Source organism: Artemia sp. Qi Xiang Cuo, chromosome 11 (assembly GCF_049724085.1).
Source record: "Artemia sp. Qi Xiang Cuo chromosome 11, ASM4972408v1, whole genome shotgun sequence".
NCBI classification, from domain to species: Eukaryota; Metazoa; Arthropoda; class Branchiopoda; order Anostraca; family Artemiidae; genus Artemia; species Artemia sp. Qi Xiang Cuo.
Genome location: NC_142804.1, coordinates 49,501,343 through 49,518,428, shown reverse-complemented (window position 1 = coordinate 49,518,428; position 17,086 = coordinate 49,501,343). Strand labels below are relative to the sequence as shown.

At 36.9% G+C, this 17,086-nt stretch overlaps 1 protein-coding gene across 4 annotated transcripts in view; it reads right to left on the bottom strand.

The window, feature by feature from the left end:
- The window catches only part of LOC148947082 (zwei Ig domain protein zig-8-like), a 409,223-nt gene that overhangs the window by 50,693 nt on the left and 341,444 nt on the right, over nt 1-17,086 (bottom strand). For all 4 annotated transcript variants that reach the window (XM_089097251.1, XM_089097254.1, XM_089097253.1 and 1 more), the window contains one exon: nt 16,194-16,410. In XM_089097251.1, coding sequence (XP_088953377.1) covers nt 16,194-16,410 — 217 coding nt within the window. The remainder of the gene's footprint in view (nt 1-16,193; nt 16,411-17,086) is intronic.

The following is a 17,086-nucleotide window of genomic DNA, read 5'->3' as shown; positions in this document are numbered from 1 at the left end:
ATGATTTTTATTACCCATCTTTAACAATACAAAAAAGTAAAAATGGAGTAGAGAGAAAATGAAAAGAAAACAACAAAACATATCAAACAAACGAACAACTTAAATTAATACTTCAATAACTAAAAAAACAAAGACAAAAAACCAATGGCGAAACTATTTACATAAAAAGACAACCATTACACATTGCTGACTATACTGACAACGCATACTATGCGTTGGGTCTAAGGACTTCAGGAACTTTTCCCTCCTGGTCACGATCACGACGAAGGGGTTATCGAGTCCGTAACGTGCTGGAATCTGGCGGTTTCTTCGCCAGGGGGAAGACTGAGCAGATATTTTGCAAACTTAAAGAATACTGTACGGATTGTTTTTTTTATCATCAAAAGTAAACAAAGACCAGAAAGGTGACAAAACTAAGATATGAGGCGTGGCAAAGGAATCGAAGATCCGTGCTAGAATGCGGCGGTTATATAGGCGTTTGTATGACAAAATCACCATCCCATACGCTTTTCAGACTTTCTATTTGAGATCATTTATTAGACAGAACCAGGTAGCTTTAAGATTAGACCCAATCGGCAAACCAAGGTAAGTCATTAACGCTGCTGCAGTAACTGTATTACTACCTAGTGTAAATATGACTGGCGCCAACTCGTTCTTACGACAATAAAAGACGACCACCTCGCTTTTGCTGGAGTTGAATTCTAGGCCTATGTTAGCATATTCGTTAGACAAAACTATGAAATTACTATCTATGCCACAGAAGGATCTACTCAGATTTAAAATGTCATCGGCATAATTAACAAGAGACAAATCAATTCCACGAAAAATAAAGCGCGTTTTCACCGGCTTCTGAGCCTTGATGATGCTGTTATTATAAAGAGGCGGTGATGATAAAGCCCCTTGGCGAATGCCTTTCTGTACTGGTATGAGGAAATCGGATACAGTCGGGCTCTGGTTATTTATTATCCTTTCTCTAACCTTCAACTTAAAATACATGTTCCTATGAGTAGCAATTATTGATCTGTCAAGACCTATCTTAAACGCAGAGACAATCAGTTGTGCACGGATTGAATCAAAAGCCCTTTGGACGTCGTGGCCTGCAAGTACCACGGTTTCTCCTTTACCATCTGCGTCCAACAAAACATTAGACTATAGGCTATGCGCGTGCTCGCGGCTCTTGAAACCGAACTGCGAATCTGACGCAATAAAAACATACTTTATCTCCTCAATAACTAATAACTCCATCAATTTACAAAAAACGGGAGCAACGGTTCTCGCGCGGTAAGAACAACATTCAGATGGGTCTTTACCTTTCTTGATGACAGGGGTGATTACACCGGTACAAAAAATATCTGGCACTAGACCGCAACTAAAAATCGTTTGGAACATAAGTGCTAGATGTACTGTTAACAGTTCCCTACCAAGAATCAGATGCACACCTCAGATATTATCTATTCCTTTAGAGTACTTCTTTTTTAGTTTAAGGAAAGCCGAACGAAAATCCGACACACTCATTACGTGGCCAAGATCCGGTTCCAAAGATTCTAAACAGAGAGAATGATCTTTCTCAAACTTGCACTCCAATTCAGGGTCAGGTGAAGCAAACTCGCTCCTGAAATAACTATTCCATTCACTTTCACTAGGGGTTAATTCGTTACTAGGCGCTTTTGCAGATCGATTCTTCTTGATGAATTTCCAAATTTTATTTGGATCGACTCGTAGCGACTCACTGTTTTCATCAATCACACGAGAGCGATGCAAGGCGAGACATTTGGAAGCTTGGAAGAACACTTTTCAGGGGAAATTTTAAACTTGGTGAATTTTCCAGAATTCCTATACGAAATTTCTATATATGTCTTGCTTTTTCTTTACCGATTCAATTTTAGGCGAGGAGATGTTAATGGTAATTGTTCGGTAAATAAAATTTCAAATAGGGATAGAATACTTTCAATAGACATTGACAAATTTCACAAACAGTGATAAATTTCACAAAAATACTAGATATTTCGGTCACATATGCAGTGGATTTTAATTGCAGTAGTAGTATTCCTATTGTGTCTTTTTAGTTTGGTTTAATAATCCCTCCTCTTTCCCTGATAATTTTCAATTTTATACTTTAGGCCGTTTCTGAGATATTGCTGATCCGCCCATTTGATAACCTCTATGCACAGAGTGTGTTTTGATTTAGTTCGAAACCCCCTGAACAATCTCTCAAAATTTCAGCTTAATTCCATTAGCTTTAGCAGTAATACTACTAGCAGTAGCAGTGGCAATAGTAGTGCTGCTACAATAGACGTAACAGTAGAAGCAATACCATTCGTAGTCGTAGTAGTATCATGTGTATAGTACATTTTTTTTAGTTCAATATACCCCTCAACCTGCCCTGAAAATTTCAACCTACTACCCTTAGCCGTTTCTGGGATATTTCTGGTACGCCAATTTGACAGCCTCTATTCATGTACCGTGTTTTAACTTAATTCAACATGCCCCTAAGGATTTCCTGAAAATTTCTCCTTGTTACCCTCGGCTTAAACAGTAGTGTGATAGTGGCAGATGAATTAGTGGTAGCAGATTGGATATAGCAACTTTCGGTTGGTTCAACATTTCCCTCAACATGTACTGTAAGTTTCATTTTAATACACTAATATGTTCCTCGGATATAGCTGTTACGCCCTTTTGATAATCTGCATTGACATAGTGTGTTTTGACTTAATTCATCATCCCACTCAAAATTTCCCAAAATTTTTAACTTAATACGGTTAGTTTCACTACTAGTTGTAGTAGTAGTAGTAGAAGTAGTAGCCTTAGTACTAGTAGCTGCAGCAGCAGCAGTAGTATTTCTAGTAGCATTTGTAATAAAAGTAGTTGTACCATTTGTAGAAGTTGTAGTAATGGTGGCAGAATGCACATAGTGTCTTTTCTTTTGTTCAACATCATCCTTAACATGTCATGAAAGTTTCAAAAACTTAGGTCTTTCCTGGGATATAATGCGCCCTTTTGACAATCTACATGTGCATAATATGTTCTCATTTAGTTCCACATCCCCCTAGATATCCCCTGAAAGTTTCATCTAAATACCCTCAGTTTCAATAGTAGTAGCAGTAGTTGTAGTAGTATTAATAGTAGCAGTAGTAGTAGTAGTAGTGGTGGTAGCAGTTTACACTGAGTAGCCTACTTTTTGGTTAGTTTAACATCCCTCTGAATATACCCTGAAGGTTTCAAATAACACTCTAATATGATCCTAATAAATGGCTTATACATTCTTTTGGCAGTCTTAATGCGTCTTGTTTATTTGTTTTTTTGTCTTTTTTTTAGTTCAGCATCTCCCTAAATATTCCTTAAGAGTTTCACCGTATAACCACCCATAGCCTCAGTAAAAGTAGTAATCGTAGCAATAATAGTGGTAACAATAGTGGTAGCATGCACATAGTACCGTTTGGTTAGTTCAACATCCTCGTCAATTTTCCCTTGAGTTTCAACTGAATAATATAAGCCCTTCCTAAGATATTGTTTATATACCCTTTTAACAACCTGCATGCACATTGGGAGTCTTTATCTGGTCTCACCTTGTTACCATTAGCCTAAGAAGTAGCAGAAATCACAGTGACAGTAGTAGAAAGTAGTAAGTATGCACTGTGTGCCCTTTGGTTAGTTCAAATTCCCCCTCAACATACCCTGAAATTTTCAACTTTATGCTATAAGCTGTTTCTGAGATATTGCTGATACTAACTTTTGACAATCTACATGCATTTATTGTGCTTTGATTTAATTCATCATCCCCTAAACATTCCCTGAAAGCTTCCCTTTAAAATACTTATCATCAGCAGTAACAATAGATATACTAGTAATAGCATTTATAACAGTGTGAACATAGTACCTTTGTTTTTTTCAACATCCCTCTCAACATATGCAGGAAGTTCCAACTGAATACCTTAACCCGTTCCTGGGACATTTCTGATGCGTCCTTTTGACCACATGCATGGACATAGCGTGTTTTGACTTAGTTTAACATCCTTTCAACTTTCCCTGAAATTTTCACCTTAATATTCTTAGCTTTAGTAGTAAAAGCAGTAGTAGTAGTAATAGAAATACCAGTAGTAGTAGTTTTTGTAGTAGTAGTAGTAGTAATATCATGCAAATATTACATTTTAGTTGGTTCAACACCCCCACAACAAACCCTGCAAGTTTCAACTTAATATTCTGAGTCGTTCTTAAGATACTGCTGATATGCTTCTTTGACAACCTGCATCACAGTGCATTCTGATCTAGTTCTACTCTAGTTCAGTCCCTTCTCCATATTCCTTGAAATTTTCACCTTCATACCCTTCATACCCTTCATACCCAAGTAGTTGTCATAGTGGTAGTCGTAGTAGTAGTAGTAGTAATAGTAGAAGTGCAAGTAGTAATCGCAGTAGCAGTAGTAGTAGTGTGCACATATTGCCTTTTGCTCAATTAATTGTCCCCCTAATCGTTCGCTGAAAGTTCTTACTTAATACCCTAAGTCATTCTTGAGATACGCGCTTTTCACAACCTGCATTCACATAGTGTTTATGGATTTAGTTCAACTTTCCCACAATATTCTGTGAAATTTTCACCTTCATACCCTTAGCCTTAGTAGTACTAGGTATCACAGTAGTAGTTGTAGTAGGTGTAGTAGTAATAGTAGCAGTAGTTGTTGTTGTATTAGTTTCGGTAGCATTAATGGTAGCTGTAGTATTAGTAGCGAGAGCAGTATGCACATGTTGCCTATAAGTTGACCATCTCCCTTATCATGCTCTGGAAGTTTCAGTTTGATACTATAATCTTTTCCTAAGATATTTCTGATACGCCTTTTTGACATCTGTATAGGCATATAGTGTTTTGATTTAGTAAAATGTTTCCCTCAACATTTTCTAAAATTTCAACCTTTATATCCTCAGCCTTAATAATAGTCGTGATAGAAGCAGTGATTGTAGTAGAGGTAGTAGTAATGGGGGTACTAGTAGTATTACTAGAAGTAGTTGAAGCGTACATATATAGGCTTTTGTTTAATCGATCATCCTCCTCATCCTTTCCCAAAAGTTCCAACTTAATACCCTAAGCCATTCCTGACACAGGCCCTTTTGGCAATTTTCATGCACATTGTGTTTTGATTTAATTCAACACTCCCCCCCCCCAACATTCTCTGAAAGCTTCACCATATTGTCCTTTGCCTTTTTGGACAGCAAGGGTAGAACATACCCTCCTTTCCAGATAGCAAATATCACAGGCAGCGCAATAGCACTGCCTAAGTAAAGAGCGATATGGGCATTTAAATCTAATTTAAATCTATTATTTATTCAAATCTTCTTTTCTTTTTTTTAGACCAGGGCATTTTGTATAGAAAGAGCTGCTGTAAAAACTTCGAAAGGGGTTTATTCGATTGGAAATTGGAAGGGCTAGTGGCCTTTGTAATAGTCGAAAACGATTGGAGGGTAACCAGGCCCCCCTTGATGTCATCATTCCCCAAATATATTCACTCAAAATGTTGAGATAGACATTTTTATTTATTTATTTATTTTGTACCCACTAATGACAACAAGGTAAATAGCGGAGTAATATATAAGAGAAAAAAAAGGCACAAACTAATAAAAAAAAATACACACTCAAGACACAAAAAACATATACACTCAAGAAAAAAAGAAGAAAAAAAAACAAAAAAATAAACTCACACTAAGAAAAAAATATACACTCAAGACCGTGAAACGGCTGCAGTTGGCTCTTTTTTATATCTGACAGCTTTCTGCTCAACACTGCAACTTTCCCGAAAACATCATTCAATCCAAAATCTTGACACTATCTTCCCATTGCCGTACGAAGGAGGGAGAAAAAGAAGGAATTCACAAAACCGAAAGTACTGGTCACGCAAAGAAGAGATATCTTTCTTTTTTATCAGAGGGTAAAAACCAGAAAGGTACAGAACAGAATGATTACAAAAACTCAAAATAATTTACATAAGGCTTACGATTATATTTTCTACTGTTTCCAACAATCCTAGAGTAACCAACCTAAATCTGCAACCTGGAATCAGAAATCAGCCGGGAACGGAAACATCTTAGACTATTAGTAATATTAATGCCCAACCATCTGAAAGATTGGACAGAATGGACAGAAAATGATTTGCATGCAAGAGAAGAAGGTGAAGAAAGGGAAGAGCCGAAAGTAAGGTACTCGCACTTATCAACATTTAGATATAGACCAATCCGAACAAATGCTATCTAATTAACAGATTTAAATATGCAAGATATGATACATTAGATGACCCATAAAAATAACTTGGAGGTTTATTATTCAAAACTTGAGAAAACAAATTTTAAATAGGCTAGGTGATAGAACAACTCCTTGTCGAACTCCTTTTTGGAAGGGTATCTGTTTATCAAAAACTGAACAGTTAGATCTTACTTTAAGAAAACATTATGAATACCAGTACTTCAGCAAGAAAATTATAGAAAGGTTAATCCCTTTAGTAAAAAGAGAGTGAAAAGGCTGAAAATGGTTAACAGAACCAAAATTTTTAGATATATCAGGAGCGAGAAGGTGAATAGATTGTTTATTTCGTGAAGCATCTAAAAAAAGAGAAGAAAGAATTCGGTGAGCATAATTGCATCCAATCCCAGGCTGAAAACGAAGCTGGTTCTCTCCAAAATCAGCCCCAGTAGTAAGATGCGGAAGAAGAATATATTCTAATACTTTGCTCAGGTTGCAAGATACCGTAATGGGTCAATACGAAGAACAATTAAGAACAATTTTGGGGATGTTCCTTTTTTGAGAATAAAAGTTACCGTACTGCACAGAAAACTATCAGGTACCAGAGATGAATTTAAACAAATTTGAAAAAGCAACTGAAGGTGCGAAATCAGGAGTTTGCAATCTGGCTGCAGGTGAAGCGTGGAAATTCCATCACAGTCAGTAGATGAAGATTTCAGTTTTTTAACTGCAATTTCAACAGACGATAGAGACACAGTAATAATGTTATACTGAGAGGCTGTAAGCGGCAAATACCTATGAACAAATTGACGAAAGTAAGAATGGACAGAGTAGTTTACCTTAAAAGAATTTGAAGAATGATATTAAGCCCAGGTTGGGGCTGAAATATGGGAACCTGAATCATTTTCAACCTTCTCCGGAGTCATCAGCTCTGTCCACTGTTTGCGTGAAATCGGAAAGTTTAGGCCCTTATATCTAACAGATCTAAGGCATTTCTTTTACTTTCATTTTGTTCTTTGCTTTATCTAAAATATAACACCACTTTTAGGCCTACTGCAACAAATCTGAAGCAAAACTTTGCTTTATTTTTAATGGTTTTTAAATCAGGATCCAAATTCCAAAACTGCTTCCGACTTTTTACTTTTACTCTATTTTTGGGACACTTAATTCTTCCGCACGTTTAAGACACTTTACAATCTGGCTATAATAAACATTTATTTAAGCTTTTCTATTTTCAACATAATGAGATCACTGAAGAAGGGGGTACGGAACACGGATTGTTGCTAACAAACCGCTCAATGTAAATAAATATAGAGCCATATCAGCCCTTTTCCAGTCGCTGACAGTAAACCACTTATTTTGTCTACATTTTGTACAATTTACTTGCTAAATGTACAAAGAAACGTTGAACGATAGTGGTAAGTGGTCACAGTCTTGCTGATCAGCGAGCACTTCAACAGCAGATGGCTTCAGCCCACTTGAATGAACAACGTGATCCAGATCTGACAGACTACCGGAATTATGGATATACAAATAATTTAGTGATTTTTGCGAAAGAATGTGAGGGGGCAGAGTACGTAACAGTGAATCGGATCTGGGAGAGTAGCACTTGATGTCATAATTAAAATCACCTACGATTAAAACTTTATATTAAAAACTTCAATCCTTTGCCAGTGGTGTCACTTAAAAGAGTTTTTAGCTTTGCGCAGGATTTGACGAAACTGTTCGTAGAGGCTACCGTGCGATATTCACACGGTAAGTACACTTCAATGAGAAGTGCATTGCCTAATCTGACTGCCAGATAACTATCATTCGAATCATGGAGAGTTGGAGAAAAATTTCCAAATGTTTCTTAAACATGCATGCAAGTCCTCCGGACGGACGGCCGCAGGTAACTCGGGCAGGGGTATGAAAAATAATATGATCACTACTTGGTTTCAGAACATTAATACTGACATTAGTTAGAAGATGCTCTTGGATAAACACTATGTCCTGATTCTGGAGCATTTTTTCAATGACCGATTCCTTATGATGATTCCCATTAATATTAAATGAAATAAAAGAAATGTCTTCTTTCATCATTTATTACTTTTATTTTTCGAATCAAGGAAACTTTTTATGACCGTGCAAGTGAAACTCTATGTAAAATGAGAGTCACCACAGTTGGCACACTTCGGAGCAATAGTACACGGCTCCAAATCCGAACAAACCTGTTCTCGAGAGCAACAAGCTCACTTTGGCGAGATCTCGGGACAATTAGCTTCCACATGATACGGAGATCGAAATTTAAAGCAACATCTCGGCAGGCTTTTGAATTCATTGACGCGAAAGATTTCATATCCAATTTTCAATCCATCTTTAAAACTTTGAGCTTTTGCTAATGAGTCGGCAAATTCTAGCTAGATCGAATTTGAAGATCCGATACGAGCCTGTAGAAAGAACCCCGGAGTAGGCTTCAATCTCAGACAAGTCAAAGCCACTGGAAATTCCACGAATCAGACCGAAAAGTTTTCTAGCCAGAACTTTAGTCGAGGAACCGCTTATAACGGATTTGAACGAATCACAAAAATCGCTGGCGGCAGTTTTTTCAATGTTAATAAGTCACTTGTCCTTTAAGGGCTTCACTGAAGTGATACACTCATGTCCTTTGACCTTATCAATTAATTCTTTTCGTTTGAACGGATCACTAAATCCATCAGGAATCTTGGAGACTGAGACTGTCACGTGAGTATCATGAGCAGACCTCCTAGGGGGCACCAACGGCGGGAAATTGGTCTCGTACGAATCGAATCGATAGTGTCAATATAAGATTATCAACACGTTTCAGCCAACTTCTGACAGCAGCATAGGCCGTTGCTGGAACAGTCGGAACTTTAACAGGTGATCGTATAACAAAACATGGCAAGTCAACTTGCGATTCTGTTCAGAATCACATCTTTTCAATCATATCGCTGATGTGACTCTGCGACGCCTTATCTCCACTTTGGTTCTTCACCGGGAGCAGCAAATTCCCAGATATCCTTTTTTGCATCCTTGACTACGGCAGATGCAAAAACTCGGATGCATATTTCACAATACTTCCATCATCAACACCCTTCTCTATGCTATATTGCGAAAAATTAAATACGAGAGAATACTTGAGCATTCCCGCATAACTGTGTCAAGCATTTCACCGCACCGCGCGCTATGTAGTGAGAGACTGTGTTCTATAATGCTTCTCTTACTTCGCTAATTTCTTGTGACAAAATATTTTATTTCAAAATAATGCTCAAAAGTTCTAGTTTACTGGCAATGTTGGTATAGTTGAATGCACCACTTTTTCAGGATTCTATGTGTTATACGAAAGTCCACATTTAGTTAAGTTTTTCAAGGGATTTCAAAGAATAATTTCCACAGATATTATTAATTCACAGTCTTCATTTACAAAAGCCAATTCATCAAAAAAGAAACAAGCAATGACGAAAATATAAGCTCTTTCCGGGAAAACAACTTCGGTAAAATTCTGTTATTTCGTTTAATCAGTGGGTCGCTGAATTAATTGATAACCGTGAAAGAGGATTATACGTCACCAAGCCAATTGTTGTTATGATATCCGATTTTAGATGTAATTATTTGAAAAAAAACTACATTTTCTAAAGAGTTAAAGAGGCTGAGTTACAAGGTCGAACCTTAAAACGTACAGGGATTAGGAGGCACAGTTGGGGGGCTGCCGCCCCCAAACCCCGCTTTTGCAGCCTTTAAATAAAAAAAAAGTTTTTTAAACTGAAAGTAAGGAGCGACATTAAAACATAAAACGAACAGAAATTATTCTGTATATGAAAGGGGCTGTGCCCTCCTCAACGCCGCGCTCTTTACGCTAAAGTTTTACTTTCTCAAAACTCTTTTTTTTAAACAATAAAACTTTAGCGTAAAGAGCGAGGCGTTGAGGAGGGCACAGCCCCTTTCATATACGGAATAATTTCTGTTCGTTTTAAGATTTAATGTCGCTCCTTACTTTCAGTCTAAAAAACTTTTTTTTTATTTAAAGGCTGCGACAGTGGGGGGTTTGGGGGGCGGCAGCCCCCAACTGTGCCTCCTAATCCCTGTACGTTTTAAGGTTCGATCTTGTAACTCAGCCTCTTTAACTCTTTAGAAAACGTAGTTTTTTTCAAATAATTTCTGCACATTTTTGTACAGTTTATTACTTATTATTGCTTGACTAACTGTTAGCTGATTTGACAGCTTGCGGGCTTGCGGGCTAGCCTGAACGGGAAACGATAAGAGCCCGCTTATAGCGGGTTCTTATAGGAAAACGAGGTTTTTCGTAATTGTAAATTCGGGGGATAATTTTTTCGGTCTGAAAATATCAAAAGGCCCTAACAGGTCGAATTCTGCTTTGAATGAGTCCTCATTCACCCGGATCAGTTGCCAACTGTGGCCTGTCGGCGTGGATAACAAGAAAAAAAAAAGAGAAATGAAGTTTAAGTGGCTATATTTGGTTTTTTGAAAACAGAGAAGGAGTGATCGGATTGAGCTGAAATTTCGAGGATAAGCTCCCGGAAAGCTTAACCTCTAAGTTTCAGCCCAATCAGACAACGTTAAAGGGGGGCTGTGGTGGGAGGGTCGAAACTTCCGGCCAAGTTTACCCCATGAAGATAAAGTCGGAGGAGTATGAAATTTTGCACGTTTCTTAGTTTGAGCTAGGGCTACAAAATGCAATCACCGCCGTCTCTCTGCGACCTCTAGGACCTGAAATCGCTTAACATTGTGGTGGGTCGCCTCTTTATAGAGGCACAAGTGTGCCTCCTTGATCACACTGAGATCTAAACAAGGACTGTTCAGCTTAGTTGAAAAATCCAGTAATTATGTCTTTGAAGATGACAACCCCCCAAAAGCCCTTAGGACAAGGGTTGTAAGTTATGCCTAAGGGGCTTATAAGGTTTTTATGGAAAGGATGGTCGTATGAACTTCGGAGGAGGCTCATTGGATTGGAAATCAGAAGCTCTAGTGTCCTTTTTAAGAGTTAAAGTGATCGAATGGCAATTAGTGCCCCCCCCCTCACGGCCTATTTTCCCCAAATGCATCCGATAAAAATTATGAGATAGCCATTTGTTCAAAAATAGTTCATAGGTCGCGTAACAAGGCCTTTGAGGTTAACACAACCCCCAGAGTCTGGGAGCAAGGGTTGTAAGTTATTCTCGGAGGCATATACAGTATTTATGGAAGGGGCGACTGTGTGAACTTTAGGGGAGGCTCATTTGATTGGAAATACAAAGGTCTAGTTCCCTTTTAAGAGTCAAAACTGCTGGGGGGCACGTAGCCACCCATCCCTCCCTGACACCCTCTTTTCCCCAAACGCGTCCGATCGAAATTTTCATACAATCATTTTGTTCATAATAGTCGAAAGAACATATAACTATACCTTCGGGGTGGACATAACCCTCCATAGCCCCGGGAGAAGGGTTGTAATTTATGCCCCGGGGCGAATAATATTTTTATGGAACGGGTGATTGTTTAAACTTCGGATCGGATGGAGCTCATTTGATTCGAAGTTGGGAGATCTTGAGCCTTTTTTAAGAATCAAAGGTGAATGTAGGGAAACAAGCCCCCCCCCCCAACAAGCCTATCATTCCTCAAAACACAAATAAAAACGAACAGAAATCAATTTAAAAAACTTTTTCCACAAAATATGTTTTTCAAAGAAAAGTAAAGAGCTCTTCTAAGCCAAAACTGAGCAGAAACAAAGTCAAATAACCTCCCAAGTATAAAACTACCACAAAAATAAATAAATGATACTCAAAACGAAGAGAAATTACAACAAATAACTTAGTCAAACTCAAAACAATCAAAACATAACATGAGTAGGGCTGACAACCCCCATGCCTTTTCAAGACCAAAAAATAATTTGCGAATTACTAAAAACGCTAAAAACAGTTCGTGGTAACGAACTGTAAGTAAGGAGCGACCCGGCTTAATAGTAACCGAAACTCTAAAAAACGTTTTGAAACCAATAGATGCATCAAAAGAACCAAATTTTATTTTGATTTCAAATATGTAAGTTTCATCAAGTTTAGTGTTACGCATTAAAAGTTACGCGCCTAAGAAAATTTGCCTTATTTTCCAAAAAAGGGGGAAACACTCCCTAAAAGTCACAGAACTTTACTGAAAATCCCACCATCAGATTCAGTGCATCAGAGAAAGCTACTGTAGTAGTTTCAAGCTCCTATCTGCAAAAATGTGGAATTTTGCATTTTTTGTCAGGTGAAAGATGACGGATTTCTTTTTCCAGGGGTGATCGTACCGACCCAGCGGTTCTAAAAAATCACGAGAGGACTCATTCGAACGAAATTAAAACTTCTAGTGCCCTTTTTAAGGGACCAAAAAATGGAGGGCAACTAGGCCCCCTCCCACGCTCTGTTTTTCGCAAAGTCACCCAATCAAACTCTTGAGATAGCCATTTTGTTCAGCTTGGTCAAAAAATACACTAACTATGTCTCTGATGACGACTTAAACCCAAACAGTCCACTGGGGAAGGTCTGCAAGTTATGAACTTTACCCAATGTTTAAATACAGCATTGGTTATTGGGAAGTATACAAAAGTTTTCAGGGGGGATTTTACTGGTAGTTGGTGGGGGGGGATGGGTCAGGGGTTATATAGGAGGATATTTCCAGGGGGATGGGACATTGATATGAAGGGGGTGCCGGACTTTATCATTAAAAAAAAAACGATCAGAAATTAAATAAAAAAATAAAATTTTTTCAACTGAAAGTAAGGAGCAACATTAAAACTTAAAACCAACAGAAATTATTACGTATATGATTGGGTTCGCCCCCTAGTCGTTGCTCTTTACGCTAAAGTTTTTTTTGTACTTTAATAAGAGCTATTTATTCTAATTAACAGCCTTTGTGATTAATGGGTCATTCTTAAAGAATTCGAAAAAAATTTGAACTTTAGTGTAAAGAATACGGTATTGACTAGGGGGCGAATCTCCTGATATACGTAATAAAAATTAACGAATATAGAAGTTCGTTACGTAAGTTAATTCGTAAGTTACGTCAGATCAAAATTTCGAGAAAGCCATTTAGTAAAAAAAAAGTGACATTAATATGAAAATTTCGTTTTAATTATTCATTGTACAATGAGCCAAATCAAAGCTGCATTAATTCAAAAACGTTCGGAAATTGAATAAAAAAACAAGTTTTTTTAACTGAAAGTAAGGAGCGAGCGACATTAAAACTAAAAACTAACAGAAATTATTTCGTATATGAAAGCGGTTGTCCCCTCCTCAACGCCTCGCTCTTTACGCTAATGTTTGGCTCTGTTTCACAATTTCATTTTTTTAAACAATAAAAACTTTAGCGTAAAGAGCGAGGCGGTGAGGAGGGGACAGCCTCTTTCATATACGGAATAAATTCTCTTCGTTTTAAGTTTTAATGTCGCTCCTTACTTTCAGTTAAAAACAAAACTTGTTTTTTTGTTAATTAAACTGACAATCCACGATCATTTGTTTTTTTTTACAGTATTGCGTACCATTCGGTTTCAAGCAAGGATTTTCCAAGACGACATTCCTTCATAGAATAAGGAGCAGCCAATGTTCTTATATTTTCAACAGCTTTCTTTGTAAAGGTTAAAATTCATTTCTAAATGCTTTCTATATAATCTCCCGTGTTCCCTATGGAGGTCGCTAGACTACTGATTGTCAATTAAATCAGGCAAGCCTCTCTGAGGTATGAGACAAGAAATGCAGACATTATTAAAGTTCTCCACTAAAGGGCAAGAAAATCCGTGCTTTTGGTGAAAGTCTTCTTAGAATGGGGTACTGACCTTATAAGCCACCTAATGGAAGGAAACGGTAAATTGGTTTCCTTCCGAGAAGACCGTAAAATGAAACAACTGACTGTAAAAAGAGTATAAAAACCGTGAACAATTTTACAGTCTGGTCATTTCAAAACTAAGTGACTAAAAAATTAAATTTACAGGAAGGCCAGGTACCAAATGGCCAATGGCAGTATTGTATATGACCGAGAGAAACAGGCGTGCCACAAGAAGTGCCATGTATGATAGACGTAGACTTTTATACTTCTATTAGGGATTGCTACTGGCAGGAGAAGCAGGGCGATGAGGGATATTTGATCATCAATTCTTAGACATATTTGCACCTGTGTCTCTTGTCAAGCGCCTAAAGTGATGCAATAAGATATTGCGGTTAACAAGACATGCCTCCGTATTAGGTGAAGAAACAAGAAATTCAAGCTGTTTAGAAGCACTCGTAAAAAAATAGAAGAACGTATAAATGCATAGAAGGCCACTTGTACTTCCCAACTCTTATTGCTCGTTATTGTTCTTATTGTCCAACTCTTATTGGTCATTTTTCGTTAAAAAAAGGTAATTACTAAGTTTCTCAGAGTAAATTTAAAAAGCTATCTGGTCTTGCTTTTAAATAAAAAAATGGCTACAATACTTTCTGGAATCAGCGATTGAAGCAGATTTACAGATGATCTCATTTTGCGGACAAGGGAGAGGCGGGGAAAATCAAAATAGACGAAATTAAGTGAATTTAAGAAGATTATTGGAAAGTTTAGGAAAAATGGGAAAACTTGCAATTCTAGAAGGAATGCAAGCCAAATTACTCGTTCCATATTTGCTTGAATGGAATAGTGTTTTTGTTTTATTTGAGTTAGAGAATAACCATAATTCCAAATATATAAAATTTTATTAGGAGACTTATTCGAAGTTTTAACATTGCACCCTTCACCCCCCCCCACACAAAAAGGGTATGTTTACCCCAGTTCGATATACTTTAGGACTATCTACCGCTTCATAAACTATGCTTTGATTCAGTTTAAGCCTTTTTTGGCTTATAAAGTTTGATTATTTATTTGATTCATAATGCTTATTTTCTTTAAGAATTAAAGGTATATGACTTCTGATACAAGGACTTTCAAAAACTTTTAGGATAATATTGCTTCTTTGTACTTATTGACTCCAAATATATAAAATTTTTACATGGGTTTAGATTTAAATTTCTAAGCATCCCTCCAGTAACCCCATCCATTTTCTGAGTACTTTTCTTTTATCTACAACAAATATACTTGTTGCATTTTAGAAGCCAAACTCGACTGTTCTTTCCCTATGAGCACTGAGAAAACTCATTCTAGTCTCTCTTGAGATACTAAATTTCTTATCCTGTTTAACTCTTCGTAAGATGGTGCATAATCTCATAGTGGTGCACCTCGGTGGAGGAATTGTGAGGTATTAACGGAGACTTTAATTGGTGGGGGAAATTTTGTTTCTTGGAAAAAGTCCACAATTTTTTAGGCGTTAGCACAAATTATCTATAACCAAATGTTATAAATTTTTATTCTATATTCAAATTTTAGATATAATGAGAATTTGGATCATTCATTAAATTTTGTTTTTTCTTTTACTAATTCTGATTTAGTTCCTGGTGGTTAAAAGAATAAGGTTACCCAAAAAATATTGAAGCGGCTAAAGATATTTAGTTTTTTGGCTATTAAAGCGATACAGACAGACACACATATATACATCTATTTTTTATTCTACAAATAATTTTTATATGCATAAATTAATTGTTTTAATACTAATATAGTTTGCAAGTGTGTTACAAGTTCCAAGTTAGTTTAATCGAGTAAAAGTTAGGTTAGTTGTTTGTCATTTCGTCAAAAACTTTGTAAGTTTTTGTCGGGGAGGTTACGCGAGGTTATGAATCAATTAAAAATCTTCAACCGATTTGGTTCTTAAATGGCGAAACAATCATTCTTTTCAAGACAAAAGCTTCTGAAGACTAAGGAAGGTGTAACACATGGTCTCATCCCCCAAATGATGTTCATGGTGGAAAAATTTGGCTATACTCTAAGCTTGACAATCAAAATTAGGGTTCTAAAGGAAGCAAATGAATAGAAAAAAAATATTTTCATTTTTTCAACATCTGTAATATAAAAATATTAAATTCTAAAATGATTCCTACCTCCAGAAATATGGACATAGATAGAAGCTGGTTGACTATTTGCAGCCTTGCATGTATAGTTTCCACTATCTGATTCTGTTGCAAGTCGAACTTTTAGCTTACTGTGCGTCCTCGTGTCAGATACCTCTGTTTCAACGGTAATACCTCCTCTTTGAGAGCCAAAATTTAATAGTCTTTCATTGTGATACCAAAATACATATTCAGGAGGTATTAAACTCTAAAAAAGATTGGATGGCTCATAACATATTTGTAGACGATTGCTTTCGCTGTACAATAGGCTAGACAGAAACAAAGTATCAGAAATTCTTGCATGATCCATCTTGTGAGTAAATAATATTTAATAATATAGTTGAAAATAAGGCAGAGCACAAAAAGAGCTAGAACGAGAGAAAAAAGAGAAAATTTACAAGGCTTAGCTAGGAGCTCAAGGGCCAACGGAACAATTTCCCTCCAGGCATTGTCACACTACCTAAACATTTGTCACTCTAATGACAACTCGCATTTACAAAACTTGCATTTACTTAAAGAGCGTTTTCCTTACTTGTGGCTGAGTGGATGAAGGAAATATCAGTGGATCGACAACGCTTAACTTGGGATATCTCTCTGTTACTCGCAAAGCAGACAAATAAGCATACTATCTAGGTGGCCCAGTAATATAACGATTGATTCAATTTTATATATAGTCCATATTTCACAATAAAATATCCATTTATCTTATGAATAATCAAATAAAACCATTATTCCATGGCGTATCAGTAGGGAGTATATATGGTATTTGCCCAGGTTATGTTCCCTGGCAGCTTTCCAAGACAGATTACCAGACTAGTTATTTGGCAGTGTATAATGTGGTCAAAAACAGGTTTTTTTTTCTGTTTTTGTTGTCAATTGCACAA